The sequence below is a fragment of the Panulirus ornatus genome, chromosome 9, assembly GCF_036320965.1.
Source record: "Panulirus ornatus isolate Po-2019 chromosome 9, ASM3632096v1, whole genome shotgun sequence".
NCBI classification, from domain to species: Eukaryota; Metazoa; Arthropoda; class Malacostraca; order Decapoda; family Palinuridae; genus Panulirus; species Panulirus ornatus.
The window spans coordinates 2,311,793-2,329,058 of NC_092232.1; the positions used below are offsets into that span (position 1 = coordinate 2,311,793).

Genomic DNA, 17,266 nt, shown 5'->3' on the forward strand with positions numbered 1-17,266 from the left:
AACCCATACAAATCTTCACCTTAGCCTCCACAAGATAATGATCAGACATCCCTCCAGTTGCACCTCTCAGCACATTAACATCCAAAAGTCTCTCTTTCGCACGCCTGTCAATTAACACGTAATCCAATAACGCTCTCTGGCCATCTCTCCTACTTACATAAGTATACTTATGTATATCTCGCTTTTTAAACCAGGTATTCCCAATCATCAGTCCTTTTTCAGCACATAAATCTACAAGCTCTTCACCATTTCCATTTACAACACTGAACACCCCATGTATACCAATTATTCCCTCAACTGCCACATTACTCACCTTTGCATTCAAATCACCCATCACTATGACCCGGTCTCGTGCATCAAAACCACTAACACACTCATTCAGCTGCTCCCAAAACACTTGCCTCTCTTGATCTTTCTTCTCATGCCCAGGTGCATATGCACCAATAATCACCCACCTCTCTCCATCAACTTTCAGTTTTACCCATATTAATCGAGAATTTGCTTTCTTACACTCTATCACATACTCCCACAACTCCTGTTTCAGGAGTACTGCTACTCCTTCCCTTGCTCTTGTCCTCTCACTAACCCCTGACTTTACTCCCTAGACATTCCCAAACTACTCTTCCCCTTTACCCTTGAGCTTCGTTTCACTCAGAGCCAAAACATCCAGGTTCCTTTCCTCAAACATACTACCTATATATATAATATATATATATATGTGAGAAACTGCAGAAGCTGGTGACTGAGTTTGGTAAAGTGTGTGGAAGAAGAAAGTTAAGAGTAAATGTGAATAAGAGCAAGGTTATTAGGTACAGTAGGGTTGAGGGTCAAGTCAATTGGGAGGTGAGTTTGAATGGAGAAAAACTGGAGGAAGTGAAGTGTTTTAGATATCTGGGAGTGGATCTGTCAGCGGATGGAACCATGGAAGCGGAAGTGGATCATAGGGTGGGGGAGGGGGCGAAAATTTTGGGAGCCTTGAAAAATGTGTGGAAGTCGAGAACATTATCTCGGAAAGCAAAAATGGGTATGTTTGAAGGAATAGTGGTTCCAACAATGTTGTATGGTTGCGAGGCGTGGGCTATGGATAGAGTTGTGCGCAGGAGGATGGATGTGCTGGAAATGAGATGTTTGAGGACAATATGTGGTGTGAGGTGGTTTGATCGAGTAAGTAACGTAAGGGTAAGAGAGATGTGTGGAAATAAAAAGAGCGTGGTTGAGAGAGCAGAAGAGGGTGTTTTGAAATGGTTCGGGCACATGGAGAGAATGAGTGAGGAAAGATTGACCAAAAGAATATATGTGTCGGAGGTGGAGGGAACGAGGAGAAGAGGGAGACCAAATTGGAGGTGGAAAGATGGAGTGAAAAAGATTTTGTGTGATCGGGGCCTGAACATGCAGGAGGGTGAAAGGAGGGCAAGAAATAGAGTGAATTGGAGCGATGTGGTATACAGGGGTTGACGTGCTGTCAGTGGATTGAATCAAGGCATGTGAAGCGTCTGGGGTAAACCATGGAAAGCTGTGTAGGTATGTATATTTGCGTGTGTGGACGTGTGTATGTACGTGTGTATGGGGGTTGGGCCATTTCTTTCGTCTGTTTCCTTGCGCTACCTCGCAAACGCGGGAGACAGCGACAAAGTATTAAAAAAAAAAAAAAAAAAAAAAAAAAATATATGGGTAAAACTGAAAGTTGATGGAGAGAGATGGGTTATTATTGGTGCATATGCACCTGGGCATGAGAAGAAATATCATGAGAGGCAAGTGTTTTGGGAGCAGTTGAATGAGTGTGTTAGTAGTTTTGATGCACAAGACCAGGTTATAGTGATGGGTGATTTGAATGCAAAGGTGAGTAATGTGGCAGTTGAGGGAATAATTGGTATACATGGGGTGTTTAGTGTTGTAAATGGAAATGGTGAAGAGCTTGTAGATTTATGTGCTGAAAAAGGACTGGTAATTGGGAATACCTGGTTTGAAAAGCGAGATATACATAAGTATACGTATGTAAGTAGGAGAGATGGCCAGAGAGCGTTATTAGATTACGTGTTAATTGACAGGCGCGCGAAAGAGAGACTTTTGGATGTTAATGTGCTGAGAGGTGCAACTGGAGGGATGTCTGATCATTATCTTCTGAAGGCTAAGGTGAAGATTTGTATGGGTTTTCAGAAAAGAAGAGTGAATGTTGGGGTGAGGAGGGTGGTGAGAGTAAGTGAGCTCGGGAAGGAGAATTGTGTGAGGAAGTACCAGGAGAGACTGAGCACAGACTGGAAAAAGGTGAGAACAATGGAAGTAAGGGAAGTGGGGGAGGAATGGGATGTATTTAGGGAAGCAGTGATGGCTTGCGCAAAAGATGCCTGTGGCATGAGAAGCGTGGGAGGTGGGTTGATTAGAAAGGGTGGTGAGTGGTGGGATGAAGAAGTAAGATTATTAGTGAAAGAGAAGAGAGAGGCATTTGGACGATTTTTGCAGGGAAAAAATGCAATTGAGTGGGAGATATATAAAAGAAAGAGACAGGAGGTCAAGAGAAACGTGAAAGAGGTGAAAAAGAGGGCAAATGAGAGTTGGGGTGAGAGAGTATCATCAAATTTTAGGGAGAATAAAAAGATGTTCTGGAAGGAGGTAAATAAAGTGCGTAAGACAAGGGAGCAAATGGGAACTTCAGTGAAGGGCGCTAATGGGGAGGTGATAACAAGTATTGGTGATGTGAGAAGGAGATGGAGTGAGTATTTTGAAGGTTTGTTGAATGTGTTTGATGATAGAGTGGCAGATATAGGGTGTTTTGGTCGAGGTGGTGTGCAAAGTGAGAGGGTTAGGGAAAATGATTTGGTAAACAGAGAAGAGGTAGTAAAAGCTTTGCGGAAGATGAAAGCCGGCAAGGCAGCAGGTTTGGATGGTATTGCAGTGGAATCTATTAAAAAAGGGGTGACTGTATTGTTGACTGGTTGGTAAGGTTATTTAATGTATGTATGACTCATAGTGAGGTGCCTGAGGATTGGCGGAATGCGTGCATAGTGCCATTGTACAAAGGCAAAGGGGATAAGAGTGAATGCTCAAATTACAGAGGTATAAGTTTGTTGAGTATTCCTGGTAAATTATATGGGAGGGTATTGATTGAGAGGGTGAAGGCATGTACAGAGCATCAGATTGGGGAAGAGCAGTGTGGTTTCAGAAGTGGTAGAGGATGTGTGGATCAGGTGTTTGCTTTGAAGAATGTATGTGAGAAATACTTAGAAAAGCAAATGGATTTGTATGTAGCATTTATGGATCTGGAGAAGGCATATGATAGAGTTGATAGAGATGCTCTGTGGAAGGTATTAAGAATATATGGTGTGGGAGGAAAGTTGTTAGAAGCAGTGAAAAGTTTTTATCGAGGATGTAAGGCATGTGTACGTGTAGGAAGAGAGGAAAGTGATTGGTTCTCAGTGAATGTAGGTTTGCGGCAGGGGTGTGTGATGTCTCCATGGTTGTTTAATTTGTTTATGGATGGGGTTGTTAGGGAGGTAAAAGCAAGAGTTTTGGAAAGAGGGGCAAGTATGAAGTCTGTTGGGGATGAGAGAGCTTGGGAAGTGAGTCAGTTGTTGTTCGCTGATGATACAGCGCTGGTGGCTGATTCATGTGAGAAACTGCAGAAGCTGGTGACTGAGTTTGGTAAAGTGTGTGGAAGAAGAAAGTTAAGAGTAAATGTGAATAAGAGCAAGGTTATTAGGTACAGTAGGGTTGAGGGTCAAGTCAATTGGGAGGTGAGTTTGAATGGAGAAAAACTGGAGGAAGTGAAGTGTTTTAGATATCTGGGAGTGGATCTGGCAGCGGATGGAACCATGGAAGCGGAAGTGGATCATAGGGTGGGGGAGGGGGCGAAAATTCTGGGGGCCTTGAAGAATGTGTGGAAGTCGAGAACATTATCTCGGAAAGCAAAAATGGGTATGTTTGAAGGAATAGTGGTTCCAACAATGTTGTATGGTTGCGAGGCGTGGGCTATGGATAGAGTTGTGCGCAGGAGGATGGATGTGCTGGAAATGAGATGTTTGAGGACAATGTGTGGTGTGAGGTGGTTTGATCGAGTAAGTAACGTAAGGGTAAGAGAGATGTGTGGAAATAAAAAGAGCGTGGTTGAGAGAGCAGAAGAGGGTGTTTTGAAGTGGTTTGGGCACATGGAGAGGATGAGTGAGGAAAGATTGACCAAGAGGATATATGTGTCGGAGGTGGAGGGAACAAGGAGAAGAGGGAGACCAAATTGGAGGTGGAAAGATGGAGTGAAAAAGATTTTGTGTGATCGGGGCCTGAACATGCAGGAGGGTGAAAGGAGGGCAAAGAATAGAGTGAATTGGAGCGATGTGGTATACCGGGGTTGACGTGCTGTCAGTGGATTGAATCAAGGCATGTGAAGCGTCTGGGGTAAACCATGGAAAGCTGTGTAGGTATGTATATTTGCGTGTGTGGACGTATGTATATACATGTATATGGGGGGGGGTTGGGCCATTTCTTTCGTCTGTTTCCTTGCGCTACCTCGCAAATGATAATGATGATAATGATAGAAAAAATGATAATAATAATGATAAGAATTATGATAATGATGATGATAATAATAATAATAATAATAATGATAATAATAATAATAATAATAATAATAATAATGATAATAATAATAGTAATAATAATAATGATAATGATAATGATAATGATAATAACAATATATTTGAGGTAGCACCGGAACGCACAAAGAAATGGCCTAATTTGCTCACATCCACACATTAGAAGCTTTCATGTATAATGTACCGAAAAAAGAGCCCCCTATGCACAACCGATATTTCCAGGCCTTTCCCAGGTTTAATCTGACCGCTTCATATGCTCTGGATCAGTCCGCTGACAGCACGTCGTCCCCTGCACAACATATCACTTTAACTTACTCTATCGTTTGAGCGCCTTGCATCTTCCTGGATGTATAGGCCCTGAACCTTCAAAACATCTTTGTTTCCGTCCTTCGACCTCCTCCTCGATGTTACCCTTTTTGTTGTTCCCTCTACTTCTGACATGCATGCCCTCTTAGTCATCCTCTCCTCACTCATCCTCTCCATATGTTTAGACCATTTCAGCATACCCTCTTCATCTCTTATTCGACCAACCCTCCTTACCGCCATATCATCCTCAAACATTTCATTTCCAACATATTTTCTTTATCGATAACAGATCTCGTGCCGGTGCTGACGTTGCACGGTACCGTCAGTCTGATGATCATCAGCACTATCACGAGTCAGCCTTACTGACCATCACAAATGAGACTTATACCGCTATGATGGTTTGTATCTATGCATCACTACAACAAGTACGACACTTAGAACGTCTGACGTTGTTAGGGTCATCTGCAAGTAGCCTTGTGTGTGGATGGACTACCGGTGTGTGTAGGTGGTAACAACCCTTCGGTTGGCGTGGAAGAGGATGGGTGAGTGTATTATGATAGTTCCGGGAAGCCTACAGCCAGTGCAGGTGGCCAGTAACATGATTTCCTATCCTCAGGTGGGCGTGTTACAGGATGGGCGTGTGGACTGAGTGGTGGTGGTGGTGTGCGCGGCCTGGACGCCTGCCCCGTGCTGCTCCTCTCTCCATCCTTCTAGCCACCGTCCTCACTCTTATCTCCCTCCTCTTCCTCCTGAACGCCAGAGGTGAGTCACAGTGGTGCTCTTCCAGAGCACACCTACGATTGTAAAGGTTCCCAAGACACGTTCGTAGTTGTAGTGATGCTTATGGACACACTCATAACTCAAGGCGCTCACACACAGTGGCGGTGCTAACCTGAGAATACAGGCACGATATGATACACGTAACACAACACACACACACACACACACACACACACACACACACACAACACTCAGTCTGGGCTTTGGTTGTGATGATTGGCTATGACACTCTCCGCCCTGTTGCAGGCTCCCAGGACAATCCCAGATCTGCCATAGCTGCCCAGGACACTCCCAATCCTGCAATAGAGTCCAGGACACTCCTAATTCTGCCAGAGGACACTCCTCTTCCTGGCATCGATGTCTAAAACACTCCAAGTCCAGCCATAGGTTCCCAGGACACACCAAGTCCTGCCATAGGTTCCCAGGGCACACCAAGTCCTGCCATAGGTTCCCAGGACACACCAAGTCCTGCTATAGGTTCCCAGGACACGTAAAGTCCTGCCATAGGCTCCCAGGAAACACCAAGTCCTGCCATAGGTTCCCAGGACACACCAGGTCCTGCCATAGGTTCCCAGGACACATCAAGTCCTGCCATAGGTTCCCAGATTTTGAATTGTGCCTGTATTACCGTCTAGTTTATTGTGCACCAAAGTTCATTGTGCGCCAAAGGAATAAAGTGGGTTTGAATTCATTCACAAGTTGATCCAAAATCTATTTCGTTATATAAACTTCATTATATACATTGCATAGTCATATAGTAAGTTTTACTGATTAAATGCAATCTTAGAACTTCAGTATCTTGTTATTAACAATAAGATGTGACGTTTCTTGCGGGGTTTGTTTAGATCAAAGATCCTATCTTTGGTTTAGATCTTTCTCCAAAAAGTTCTAATTTTCATATTCTAAGACATAGTGTTCTAGTTTGTCTCCAAACTTCTTGATAAAAACTTTTACAATTCACATGATTAACATCTCCAGATAGACCAAAGCACCAATAGTACCTATAGCCTAGCCCTAGTGTAGCAGTTACAACATCATGTAATCTGCTGATCTTATTACTTTCTCTATATACATGTTTTATTTGACACATTTCACTGTGGTGGAAAATGTTTCTTCTTGTGCTTATCTGAACTCGTCTTCGTGCTTCAAAGAGGTCAGTTAGTTCCTTTCTAACTTCAGTGTTGAGGTTTCTAATTGAGAACCCATTGATGTTTTCAACATCACCATTACTAAGTGCAAGTTTGGCTAAAGTATCAGCTCTGTCATGCTCATGGCGGCCTGTATGAGAGGGATTCCATCCCCAGGAGACTCCCAGGCCTGCTATAGGTTTCCAGAACATTTCCAATCTTCCATAGGTTTTAAGAACGTTCCAACCCCTGCCATAGGTGCCCAGGACACTCCCTGAGGAACATCTATCCGGTTCCCTGATAGATGTCACCCATGTTGTCTCCCCTGGTAGATGTTACTCAATTTGTCTCCATTAATCGATGTTCATCAAGTTGGCATCACTGGTAGATATACTTTTAGGTTGTCTTCCTTTGGTAGATGTCCCTTAGGTTGTCTTCCGTGGTAGATATCGCCAACGTTGTCTGCCGCGACAGATGTTCCTCGGGTTGTCTTCCCTAGTAGATGTTCCCCAGGTTGTTTCCTCTGGAGGATGTTGGCCAGATTGTCTCCCTTGGTAGATGTTCCTCAGGATGTCTCTTCCGGTATTTTTCGCACACGTTGTCTCCCTAGGCTGATGACTTTCAGGTTGCATCCCCTTGTAGATGTCGCCCATGTTACCTTCCCAGGTGGATGTCGCCCACTTTGCCAGTTCTGGTAACGACCGCGTGGTATCACTTGACCTCCTGCTTCCACAGCGCTCAACCGGCACTCCTCCCCGCGTCAGGTGCTGGAGTTGGAGGACCATGACTTGGAGGGCGCGCCTCAGGACCACCCTGACCTGGTTACGTACATCAGGCAGCTGCACCTGGTTCCCCCTGCTACAGGGCCCTACAACCTCCACAGTTCCAACACCACAGACTTCTCCCAGAACGGCCAGAGCAGGCGGGTGGAGAGCATCCTTAAAGGCAAGGTAAGACTGTCAGGTGGCCAGCTGGGGAGGGATGTTTCTGTCAGGTCAGGTGGCCAGCTGGGGAGGGATGTCTCTCAGGTCAGGTGGCCAGCTGGGGAGGGATGTTTCTGTCAGGTCAGGTGGCCAGCTGGGGAGGGATGTTTTTGTCAGGTCAGGTGGCCAGATGGGGAGGGATGTCTCTCAGGTCAGGTGGCCAGCTGGGGAGGGATGTTTCTGTCAGGTCAGGCGGCCAGCTGGGGAAGGGTGTCTCAGGTGGTATGGTGAGACAGGGTGTCTGTAAGGCCAGGTGGCGTGGTAGGGGAGAGGTTTGTCTGGTCAAGTGGCGTGGTGGGAAAGGGGTGTCTGAAAGGTCAAGTGGTTTGATAAGGGAGGTATATGTGTATGGTTAGGTGGTGTGGTGGGAGTAGGGTTACTGTAAGGTCAGATGGTCATCTAGGGAGGAGTTCATCTGTCTGTTACGTCAGTTGGCATTGGGAGAGGAGTAGGGTTTCTGTGAGGTCAAATGGCATGACGGGGGGGGGGGGGGGGTGTCTGTAAGGTCGGGTGGCATTGAGGGTTGGTCGGGTGTCTGTAAGGTTAAGAGGTATACTGTGGGTATTATGTAAACTCAGGAGGAGAGAGCCACTTTGATTATAGGGAGAAACAATACCCAAGAAGTAAACTATTTTCTAGATAAGCCGATAACATGATGGGCAACGTAACGCAATTACATACAAACCCAGCGAGACCCAGTTGGCCTCCCCGTCTACGTTCAGATCTACTCTTCATGTCTGGATCGCCTCTTTTCACATTAAGATGATCTCTGCCGATGAGTAAATCATCCCTTGTGAAGAGAGAATTAATATTCTACAGTTGGAGGAAACGTTCTCATGTCTTGATAACTTATGTCTTGTCAACCCTACCCCATGTGTAACCTCTAGACAACCTCACATTTGCCACCTTCCCTTCCAGCGTTGGGGGTTCTTCGTGGAGGCTGGAGCCTACAACGGCGAGGAATTGAGCAACACTCTGTACCTGGAGCGGCAGCTTGGCTGGCGGGGTCTCCTGGTGGAACCAGACCCGTGGAACTTCTGGGCGCTCCGTAAGAGAGGCAGGAAGGCCTACTCGATCCAAGCTTGCCTCTCGCCCAGTGCCTTTCCCAGGGAGGTCACTTTCAAGTGAGTGAGCCTGGGGATGAGGGGTGATGGTGGTTGGAGTTAGTGATAGCAGGGTGTGTGTATTGCTGGCAGAGTGCACTGGTATTAGAAATTACCGATGGTAGTGGTAGCAGGAAGTTCTGGCGGTTGGGGTACTGGTGGCATGGGTATTTCTGGCAGGGTGCACTTGTAGCAGGGAAAGCTGGTGGTAGTGATAACAGGGGATATTGGTAACGGGGTGTGATGTTGGCAGAGAGAACTAGTGACAGAGAGTGTTGTTATCTGTGTATTGTTAGAGGTGTGCGTGTGGAAGGGTTGATTTAAGATGTCAGAGAGTGTGAGTGCACGCAAATGTGTGTGTAACCCACGTAGATAGGTATGGTAAGAGTTTAGGAGAGTAATTTAGAAAGAGGGCATAGGTAGCGAAAGCCATACGTAAGATAAAATGTGGCAAGGTGGCTGGAAGGGATGGTATTGCAGTTGAATGCATTAAAAGGGGGTGACGGTTTTTGATTGGTTAGTAAGGAATTTCAGTGCTTGTATGGATCATGGTGAAGTGCCTGAGGATTGGGGGAATGCATGTATAGTACCATTGTATAAAGGCAAGGAGGATAAGGTGAGTGGTCAAATTAAAGAGGTATAAGTTTGTTGAGTATCTCTGGTATGCTATATGGGAGGGTACTGATTGAGAGGGTTCAGGCATGTACAAAGCATCAGATTGGGGAGGAGCATTGTTGTATCAGATGTGATAGAGGATGTGTGGATCAGGTGTTTCCTTTAAAGAATGTATGTGAGAAATACTTAGAGAAACAGATGAACTTGTCTGTGACATTTATAATGAACTTGGAGAAAGCATATGATGATTGATCGAGATGCCTTATGGAAGGTCTTAAGAATGTATGGAGTAAGGGGGAAGCTGCTTGAAACAGAGAAGTTTTTATGAAGGTTGTAAGACGTGCAAGAGTAAGAAGAGAGGAGAGTAAATGGTTCCAAGTGAAGTTTGGTCTGCGACAGGGGTGTGTGATGGCACCATCGTTTTTTGAATTTGTTAATGAATAGGGTATTGACAGAGGTAAATATGAGTCTTGAAGAAAGGGGCTAGTATGTAGATTGTGGGGGATGAAAGAGCCTGGGAAGTGTCAGCTGTTATTTGCTGATGATACAGCACTGGTGGCGGATTCGAGTGAGAAACTGAAGTTGCTGACTGAGCTTGGAAGAGTGTGTGAATGGAGGAAGTTGAGAGCAAATGTGAATGAATGCAAGGTTATTAGTTTTAGCAGGGAGGAACAGATTAGTTGGCATGTGAGTCTGAGCGGAGAAACCTTGAAGGAAGTGAAATGTTTCAGGTATTTGGAACTGGACATATTAGCATATGGAAACATAGAAGCAGGACTGAGTCATAGGATCTGTTAGGGGCAGATAGTTCTGGGAGCGCTGAAGAATGTGTGGAAGGAGAGAACTGTATCCGGGAAGGCAAAAAATGGGTATGTTTGAAGGAATAATAGTCCCTGTGATATACTACGGATGTGCGGCAGGGGCTTTAGATAGGAATGTGTAGAGTAAGGTAGATGTGTTGGAAATGAAATGTTTAAGGACAGTATGCGGTGTGAAGTGGTTTGAATGAGTAAGTAATGAAAGCGCACGAGATATGTGGTAATAAAAGGAGTGTGGTTGAGAGAAATGAAAAGGGTACTTTGAATTGTTTTTAGATAAGTGAATGAGTGAAGAAAGGTTGGCAGTGCTATGTGTACCAGCAGTGGAGGGAACAAGGAGAACAGGGAGACCAAACTGGAGACGGAAGGATGGAGTGAAAACGATTTAGAGGGATCGGGAACTAAACATATAAGACGGTGAAAGAAGTGCATGGAAAAGAATGAACTGGAATGATGTGGTATACTGGGGTCAACGTGATGTCAGTGGATTTAATCAATGCATGTGAAGCGTGCAGTGCTATATGTACCAGCGGTGGAGGGAATAAGGAGAACAGGGAGACCAAACTGGAGATGGAAAGATGGAGTGAAAACGATTTAGAGCGATCGGGAACTAAACATATAAGACGGTGAAAGAAGTGCATGGAAAAGAACGAATTGGAATGATGTGGTATACTGGGGTCAACGTGATGTCAGTGGATTTAATCAATGCATGTGAAGCGTCTGGGATGACAATATATACATACACGTCCCCACACGCAAATATACATACCCATACATCTCAATGTACACATATATATACACACACAGACATATACATATATACACATGCACACAATTCACACTGTCTGCCTTTATTCATTTCCATCGCCACCTCGCCACACATGGAAATAACATCCCCCTCCCCCTCATGTGTGCGAGGTAGCGCTAGGAAAAGACAACAAAAGCCCCATTCGTTTACACTCAGTCTCTAGCTGTCGTGTAATAATGCCCGAAACCACAGCTCCCTTTCCACATCCAGGCCCCACAGTACTTTCCATGGTTTACCCCAGACGCTTCACATGCCCTGATTCAATCCATTGACAGCACGTCGACCCCGGTATACCACATCGATCCAATTCACTCTATTCCTTGCCCGCCTTTCACCCTCCTGCATGTTCAGGCCCCGATCGCTCAAAATCTTTTTTCATTCCATCTTTCCACCTCCAATTTGGTCTCCCACTTCTCCTCGTTCCCTCCACCTCCGACACATATATCCTCTTGGTCAATCTTTCCTCACTCATTCTCTCCATGTGCCCAAACCATTTCAAAACACCCTCTTCTGCTCTCTCAACCACGCTATTCTTATTTCCACACATCTCTCTTATCCTTACATTACTTACTCGATCAAACCACCTCACACCACATATTGTCCTCAAACATCTCATTTCCAGCACATCCACCCTCCTGCGCACAACTCTATCCATAGTCCACGCCTCGCAACCATACAACATTGTTGGAACCATTTTTCCTTCAAACATAGCCATTTTTGCTTTCGGAGATAATGTTCTCGACTTCCACACATTCTTCAAGGCTCCCAGGTTTTTCGCCTCCTCCCCCACCCTATGATTCACTTCCGCTTCCATGGTTCCATCCGCTGCCAGATCCACTCCCAGATATCTAAAACACTTTACTTCCTCCAGTTTTTCTCCATTCAAACTTACCTCCCAGTTGACTTGACCCTCAACCCTACTGTACCTAATAACCTTGCTCTTATTCACATTTACTCTTAACTTTCTTCTTTCACACACTTTACCAAACTCAGTCACCAGCTTCTGCAGTTTCTCACATGAATCAGCCACCATCGCTGTATCATCAGCGAACAACAACTGACTCACTTCCCAAGCTCTCTCATCCCCGACAGACTGCATACTTGCCCCTTTCCAAAACTCTTGCATTCACCTCCCTAACAACCCCATCCGTAAACAAATTAAACAACCATGGAGACATCACACACCCCTGCCGCAAACCTACATTCACCGAGAACCAATCACTTTCCTTTCTTCCTACACGAACACATACCTTACATCCTCGATAAAAACTTTTCGCTGCTTCTAACAAGCTGCCTCCCACACCATATATTCTTAGTACCTTCCACAGAGCATCTCTATCAACTCTATCATATGCCTTCTCCAGATCCATAAATGCTACATACAAATCCATTTGCTTTTCTAAGTATTTCTCATATACATTCTTCAAAGCAAACACTTGATCCACACATCCTCTACCACTTCTGAAACCACACTGCTCTTCCCCAATCTGATGCTCTGTACATGCCTTCACCCTCTCAATTAATACCCTCCCATATAATTTACCAGGAATACTCAACAGACTTATACCTCTGTAATTTGAGCACTCACTCTTATCCCCTTTGCCTTTGTACAATGGCACTATGCACGCATTCCGCCAATCCTCAGGCACCTCACCATGAATCATACATACATTAAATAACCTTACCAACCAGTCAACAATACAGTCACCCCCTTTTTTAATAAATTCCACTACAATACCATCCAAACCTGCTGTCTTGCCGGCTTTCATTTTCCTCAAAACTTTTACTACTTCTTCTCTGTTTACCAAATCATTTTCCCTAACCCTCTCACTTTGCACACCACCTCGACCAAAACACCCTATATCTGCCACTCTATCATCAAACACATTCAACAAATCTTCAGAATACTCACTCCATCTCCTTCTCACATTACCACTACTTGTTATCACCTCCCCATTAGCGCCCTTCACTGAAGTTCCCATTTGCTCCCTTGTCTTACGCACTTCATTTACCTCCTTCCAGAACATCTTTTTATTCTCCCTAAAATTTCATGATACTCTCTCACCCCAACTCTCATATGATTTTCATTTATACTGACCTCACTTCCTTCGAAAAATGAAAACAATCCACGAAATTGTATATAGCAGAACTACCATCAAATATCTACAATCTTCCAGCATTCAGTTCACCCTAAACACACCTGATTTCACAACTCTGGATACTACCCACATCTACAAACCACATCAACAATCACACCCACGTCCACAGTTATGGACAAACATCTCTACAAGGCTGACTGTTGACTCTACAGGCAAAGCGACACCATGGGTCACATTGTGGGTGCTGCTGACGGTGGGGGTCGTCAGGGAATCTACACCCGAGTCAAGTGCTTTCCTCTCTACTCCCTGCTCCTCGCCCTCAACGTTACTCATGTGGACCTGTTGTCGCTCGACGTGGAGGGCGCCGAGCTGCAGGTGAGACTAACCTCCTGGGTATTATGTCTATCTACCCTCAGTGACAAAACCTGCAGACTAGTACACCGGTACATTGTTGGTGTCACCTAACATTACTGGTACAGTGCACATCTACCATCACTGGTAAATTGCTGGTGTCATTAAGCATCACTAGCATATTGTTGATGTCAAATGCCATCACTATGACACTGTTGGATCTTTTACGGTGTCGTTTGTTACCGAGTTATCCCTAGCTTCAGTGTCCTGTGCTGTCAGAAGAGACGACAGAGGCAGCCTTCTTATGGATGACACTATGAGGGTGCAAACTGCGGGGTCATAATGTTGCCAGAGTACCAGTGTGTCCACTGTGCATGGGGTTACTTCAGGTAGTACAAGAAACAGTTGTGATTTTGTATGATTATCTTATAAGACAATGGAGGTCTGAGTAAATTTCTAGATATCATTCTAATGTATCTGTTAACCTGCGAGTGTGTGACCAGGATCAACCATAGCTAGGCTTATGTGAGGACAGAGATCTTACCTTGACATTCATGGCTTTAATAGAGGGAAGGCCATAGCGTTTGCATTATCAGCTGGTAGATGCGAAGTAATACTGTGGAAGCAGGACGGCAACTGTGAAAGGAAGGTCAGTGTGAAGGCCATATTTATGGTGATGTTAGTATTCTGTCGTCAGTATTCGTTGTATCCTACAGTTGCTCCGACCTCCAAATTCTATATGGAAAACTGACACTTTATCATAAAATCTAGAATTATTAGCGTTAAGTATCAGCGGCATGAAGCTTCAGGCGATTTACTAAACCAACGTTCATAAATTCGTTCACATCCAGTCACTGGTGTAGTTTTCCTTGATACCAATTTCGTTGCATCTCGTCAACTCCTAGGATGGATGAGACAATTTCTGTACTCAGCTGGGGAAATAAAGTCGACTTCCTGTCCTTTCGCATCAGAAGATTCATCTGCTGTGCTTTGGTTCCCCCGCAGCTCGGTATACCTAGTGAGCAGCCCTAGTACGGGTCACCTGGCCAAAGGAAATGTGCTCCTCTGCCGGTACCTGGCGTCCGGTGTCCATCGTCCCTCCGTTAACTATTTACATTTCAATCTTTCCTGAAACTACCTTGCTAATGTAAACCAGACCTTGCAGGGATAGACCCTACCAGTACCTTTGCCGAAGTGCGTCCGGTAACCCCAGCCGCCATCTAAGATGACGGTTCTTACTGATCAAAGTGAACGACTGAGGCTCACGTGGAACACTGCTTTGTTTGATAAGGCAGTGGTAGCCATGGTGTTGCTGACGACCCTGCTGCCAGTACTGATGACCTACTTCCAGTACTGACAACCCTACTGCCAGTACTGACGACCTACTTCCAGTACTGACAACCCTACTGCCAGTACTGACGGTACTACTGCCATTTCTAGATTTCATATCAGAGTTGTGGGATTCGAGTTATTGATATCTATGCAAAAGTGAAAACGAGACTGATATCATGTTAATCATTCAGATGTGTTGAATACCCAGCTGTTAGTACGTTAATTATCCAGTCGTACTGAGTACCCAGTTGTTGTTATGTTGATCGTCCAAACGAATTGATAACCCAATTGTTATCATGTTAATTAACCAGACGCATGAAAAACCCAATTGTTAACATGTTAGTCATCCAGATGTGCTAAAAATCCAAATAATATCATGTTAATCATCCAGACATCTTAAAAACTCAGCTTAGTCATTTCAGTGACACAATCACTATGTTGATGAATCAGAAGTCGTAAAAACTAACATTTTCTTATTAATTCTCCAGGTTCGTTAAGGATCTTTTTTGACATGTTAGTATACTAGACGTCTTAAAGATCAAACCACTGTTTAGTTATTATCATCCAAGTGTTACAAAATCATGTCATTGTCAAGTTAATCATCTAAGTGGTACAGACCCACCCACAGCCAAGATGTTACAGAATCAGCCATTCACTGTCATCATTCCAATCTGTACAAGACCCGGTGTCGCTAATCATCTGCAAGCACTGAAGACTCATTTGCTCTAGTCTTTCAGTCATTATGGACACTAACTGTACCCATCGATATTCTGTTGTTGCTGGAGCTTAAGACCGTCCCTTGCTTCACTTACAGGTGTCGGGGGTTCAGATCGTCACTTACTTCACTTACGGGATTATAAGTTAAGACTGTGTCAGTAGGAAATGCAATTTTGAGTATTCATTGTCATCAAGGGCAACCACAAGGTACGCCCTTGAGCGCGACGGTACAACCCTTAAGCAAAACGGTACGATCCTTGAGAGCACCGGTATGATCCTTGGCTATGATGACCAGACTTTGTCCTGACCCGTAAGAGTTAAATCTTGAGCCATGTCACTACATCCAAGGGTTGAGGCTACGTGCTGAAAGATAATACCGTTGTTCTCAACGGTCGTGTTGTCGTGCTCAAGGGTCGTATAGTCCTGTACAAGGGGTTAACAGGTTCACCCCAGGTGCGGAAGATGTGAGATTTGCCATAAATGTTGACCATCAGTTGTTGAGGATACCGACTGAAGGTTTGTTGTGGTGCAGGTGCTGAGGACGGTGCCCTGGCAGAAGGTGACCATCCTGGTCGTGTGTGTCGAACATCGCCATGTCCCTGAGGGTGGTCACGCCCTGAAGGTCTTCCTACAAGAGCGAGGCTATGCTCTTCATTCCAGCCTCGGTGATGACTACATCTTTGTCAGGAAGGACATGTTGGAGCGCCCCAGTGAAGGACTTTAGTAGTGATATACGTAGCTCTTTGCTTATATACAACTCTTAATGATCACCAACCTGTCGCTCAGGTTACAGGAGACAAGCACGTGGTGTACTCACACTATGTGTCTGACTTGTTCCCTGAAAATTAATGAAGAAAATTCAGTGCCTAACTATTGTCTTATTATAGTCTGTGAAATTCATATGACGTTCTTGATAAGAAAATCCGTGTTACTTAAAGTCTGGATACATTTCCTCAATCTAAGATATATATGTATTCTTCCTTTTAGCTTGAAAGTTTCATCATTATGCATATATCATATAAAACAACACTGTTCCAGACTTCACTGAGTCATCAACTACAATGTTTATATAAGTCTGGTCAGACGAAATTGTTGATACCGACGAAGTTAACACAAACAACCACCTGGTGCTAACAGAGTCGGCGTCAGTATGTATCACTCATCTATATTGTTGGGGTAAATATATATATATATATATATATATATATATATATATATATATATATATATATATATATATATATATTCTTTCTTTTTTTTTGTCGCTGTCTCCCGCGTTTGCGAGGTAGCGCAAGGAAACAGACGAAAGAAATGGCCCAACAGACCCCCATACACATGTATATACATACGTCCACACACGCAAATATACATACCTACACAGCTTTCCATGGTTCACCCCAGACGCTTCACATGCCCTGATTCAATCCACTGACAGCACGTTAACCCCGGTATACCACATCGATCCAATTCACTCTATTCCTTGCCCTCCTTTCACCCTCCTGCATGTTCAGGCCCCGATCACACAAAATCTTTTTCACTCCATCTTTCCACCTCCAATTTGGTCTCCCACTTCTCCTCGTTCCCTCCACCTCCGACACATATATCCTCTTGGTCAATCTTTCCTCACTCATTCTTTCCATGTGC

At 44.5% G+C, this 17,266-nt stretch overlaps 1 protein-coding gene across 1 annotated transcript in view; it reads left to right on the forward strand.

Moving 5' to 3' along the window:
- LOC139750158 (protein Star-like) overlaps positions 1-16,584 on the forward strand; it is a 34,308-nt gene extending 17,724 nt beyond the window's left edge. Inside the window, exons 2-6 of the mRNA XM_071664502.1 lie at positions 5,506-5,651; positions 7,532-7,746; positions 8,698-8,903; positions 13,435-13,597; positions 16,155-16,584. Of these exons, the coding sequence (XP_071520603.1) occupies positions 5,522-5,651; positions 7,532-7,746; positions 8,698-8,903; positions 13,435-13,597; positions 16,155-16,346 (906 nt within the window). The 5' untranslated portion in view covers positions 5,506-5,521 and the 3' untranslated portion in view covers positions 16,347-16,584. The remainder of the gene's footprint in view (positions 1-5,505; positions 5,652-7,531; positions 7,747-8,697; positions 8,904-13,434; positions 13,598-16,154) is intronic.
- Positions 16,585-17,266: the final 682 nt, after the last annotated feature.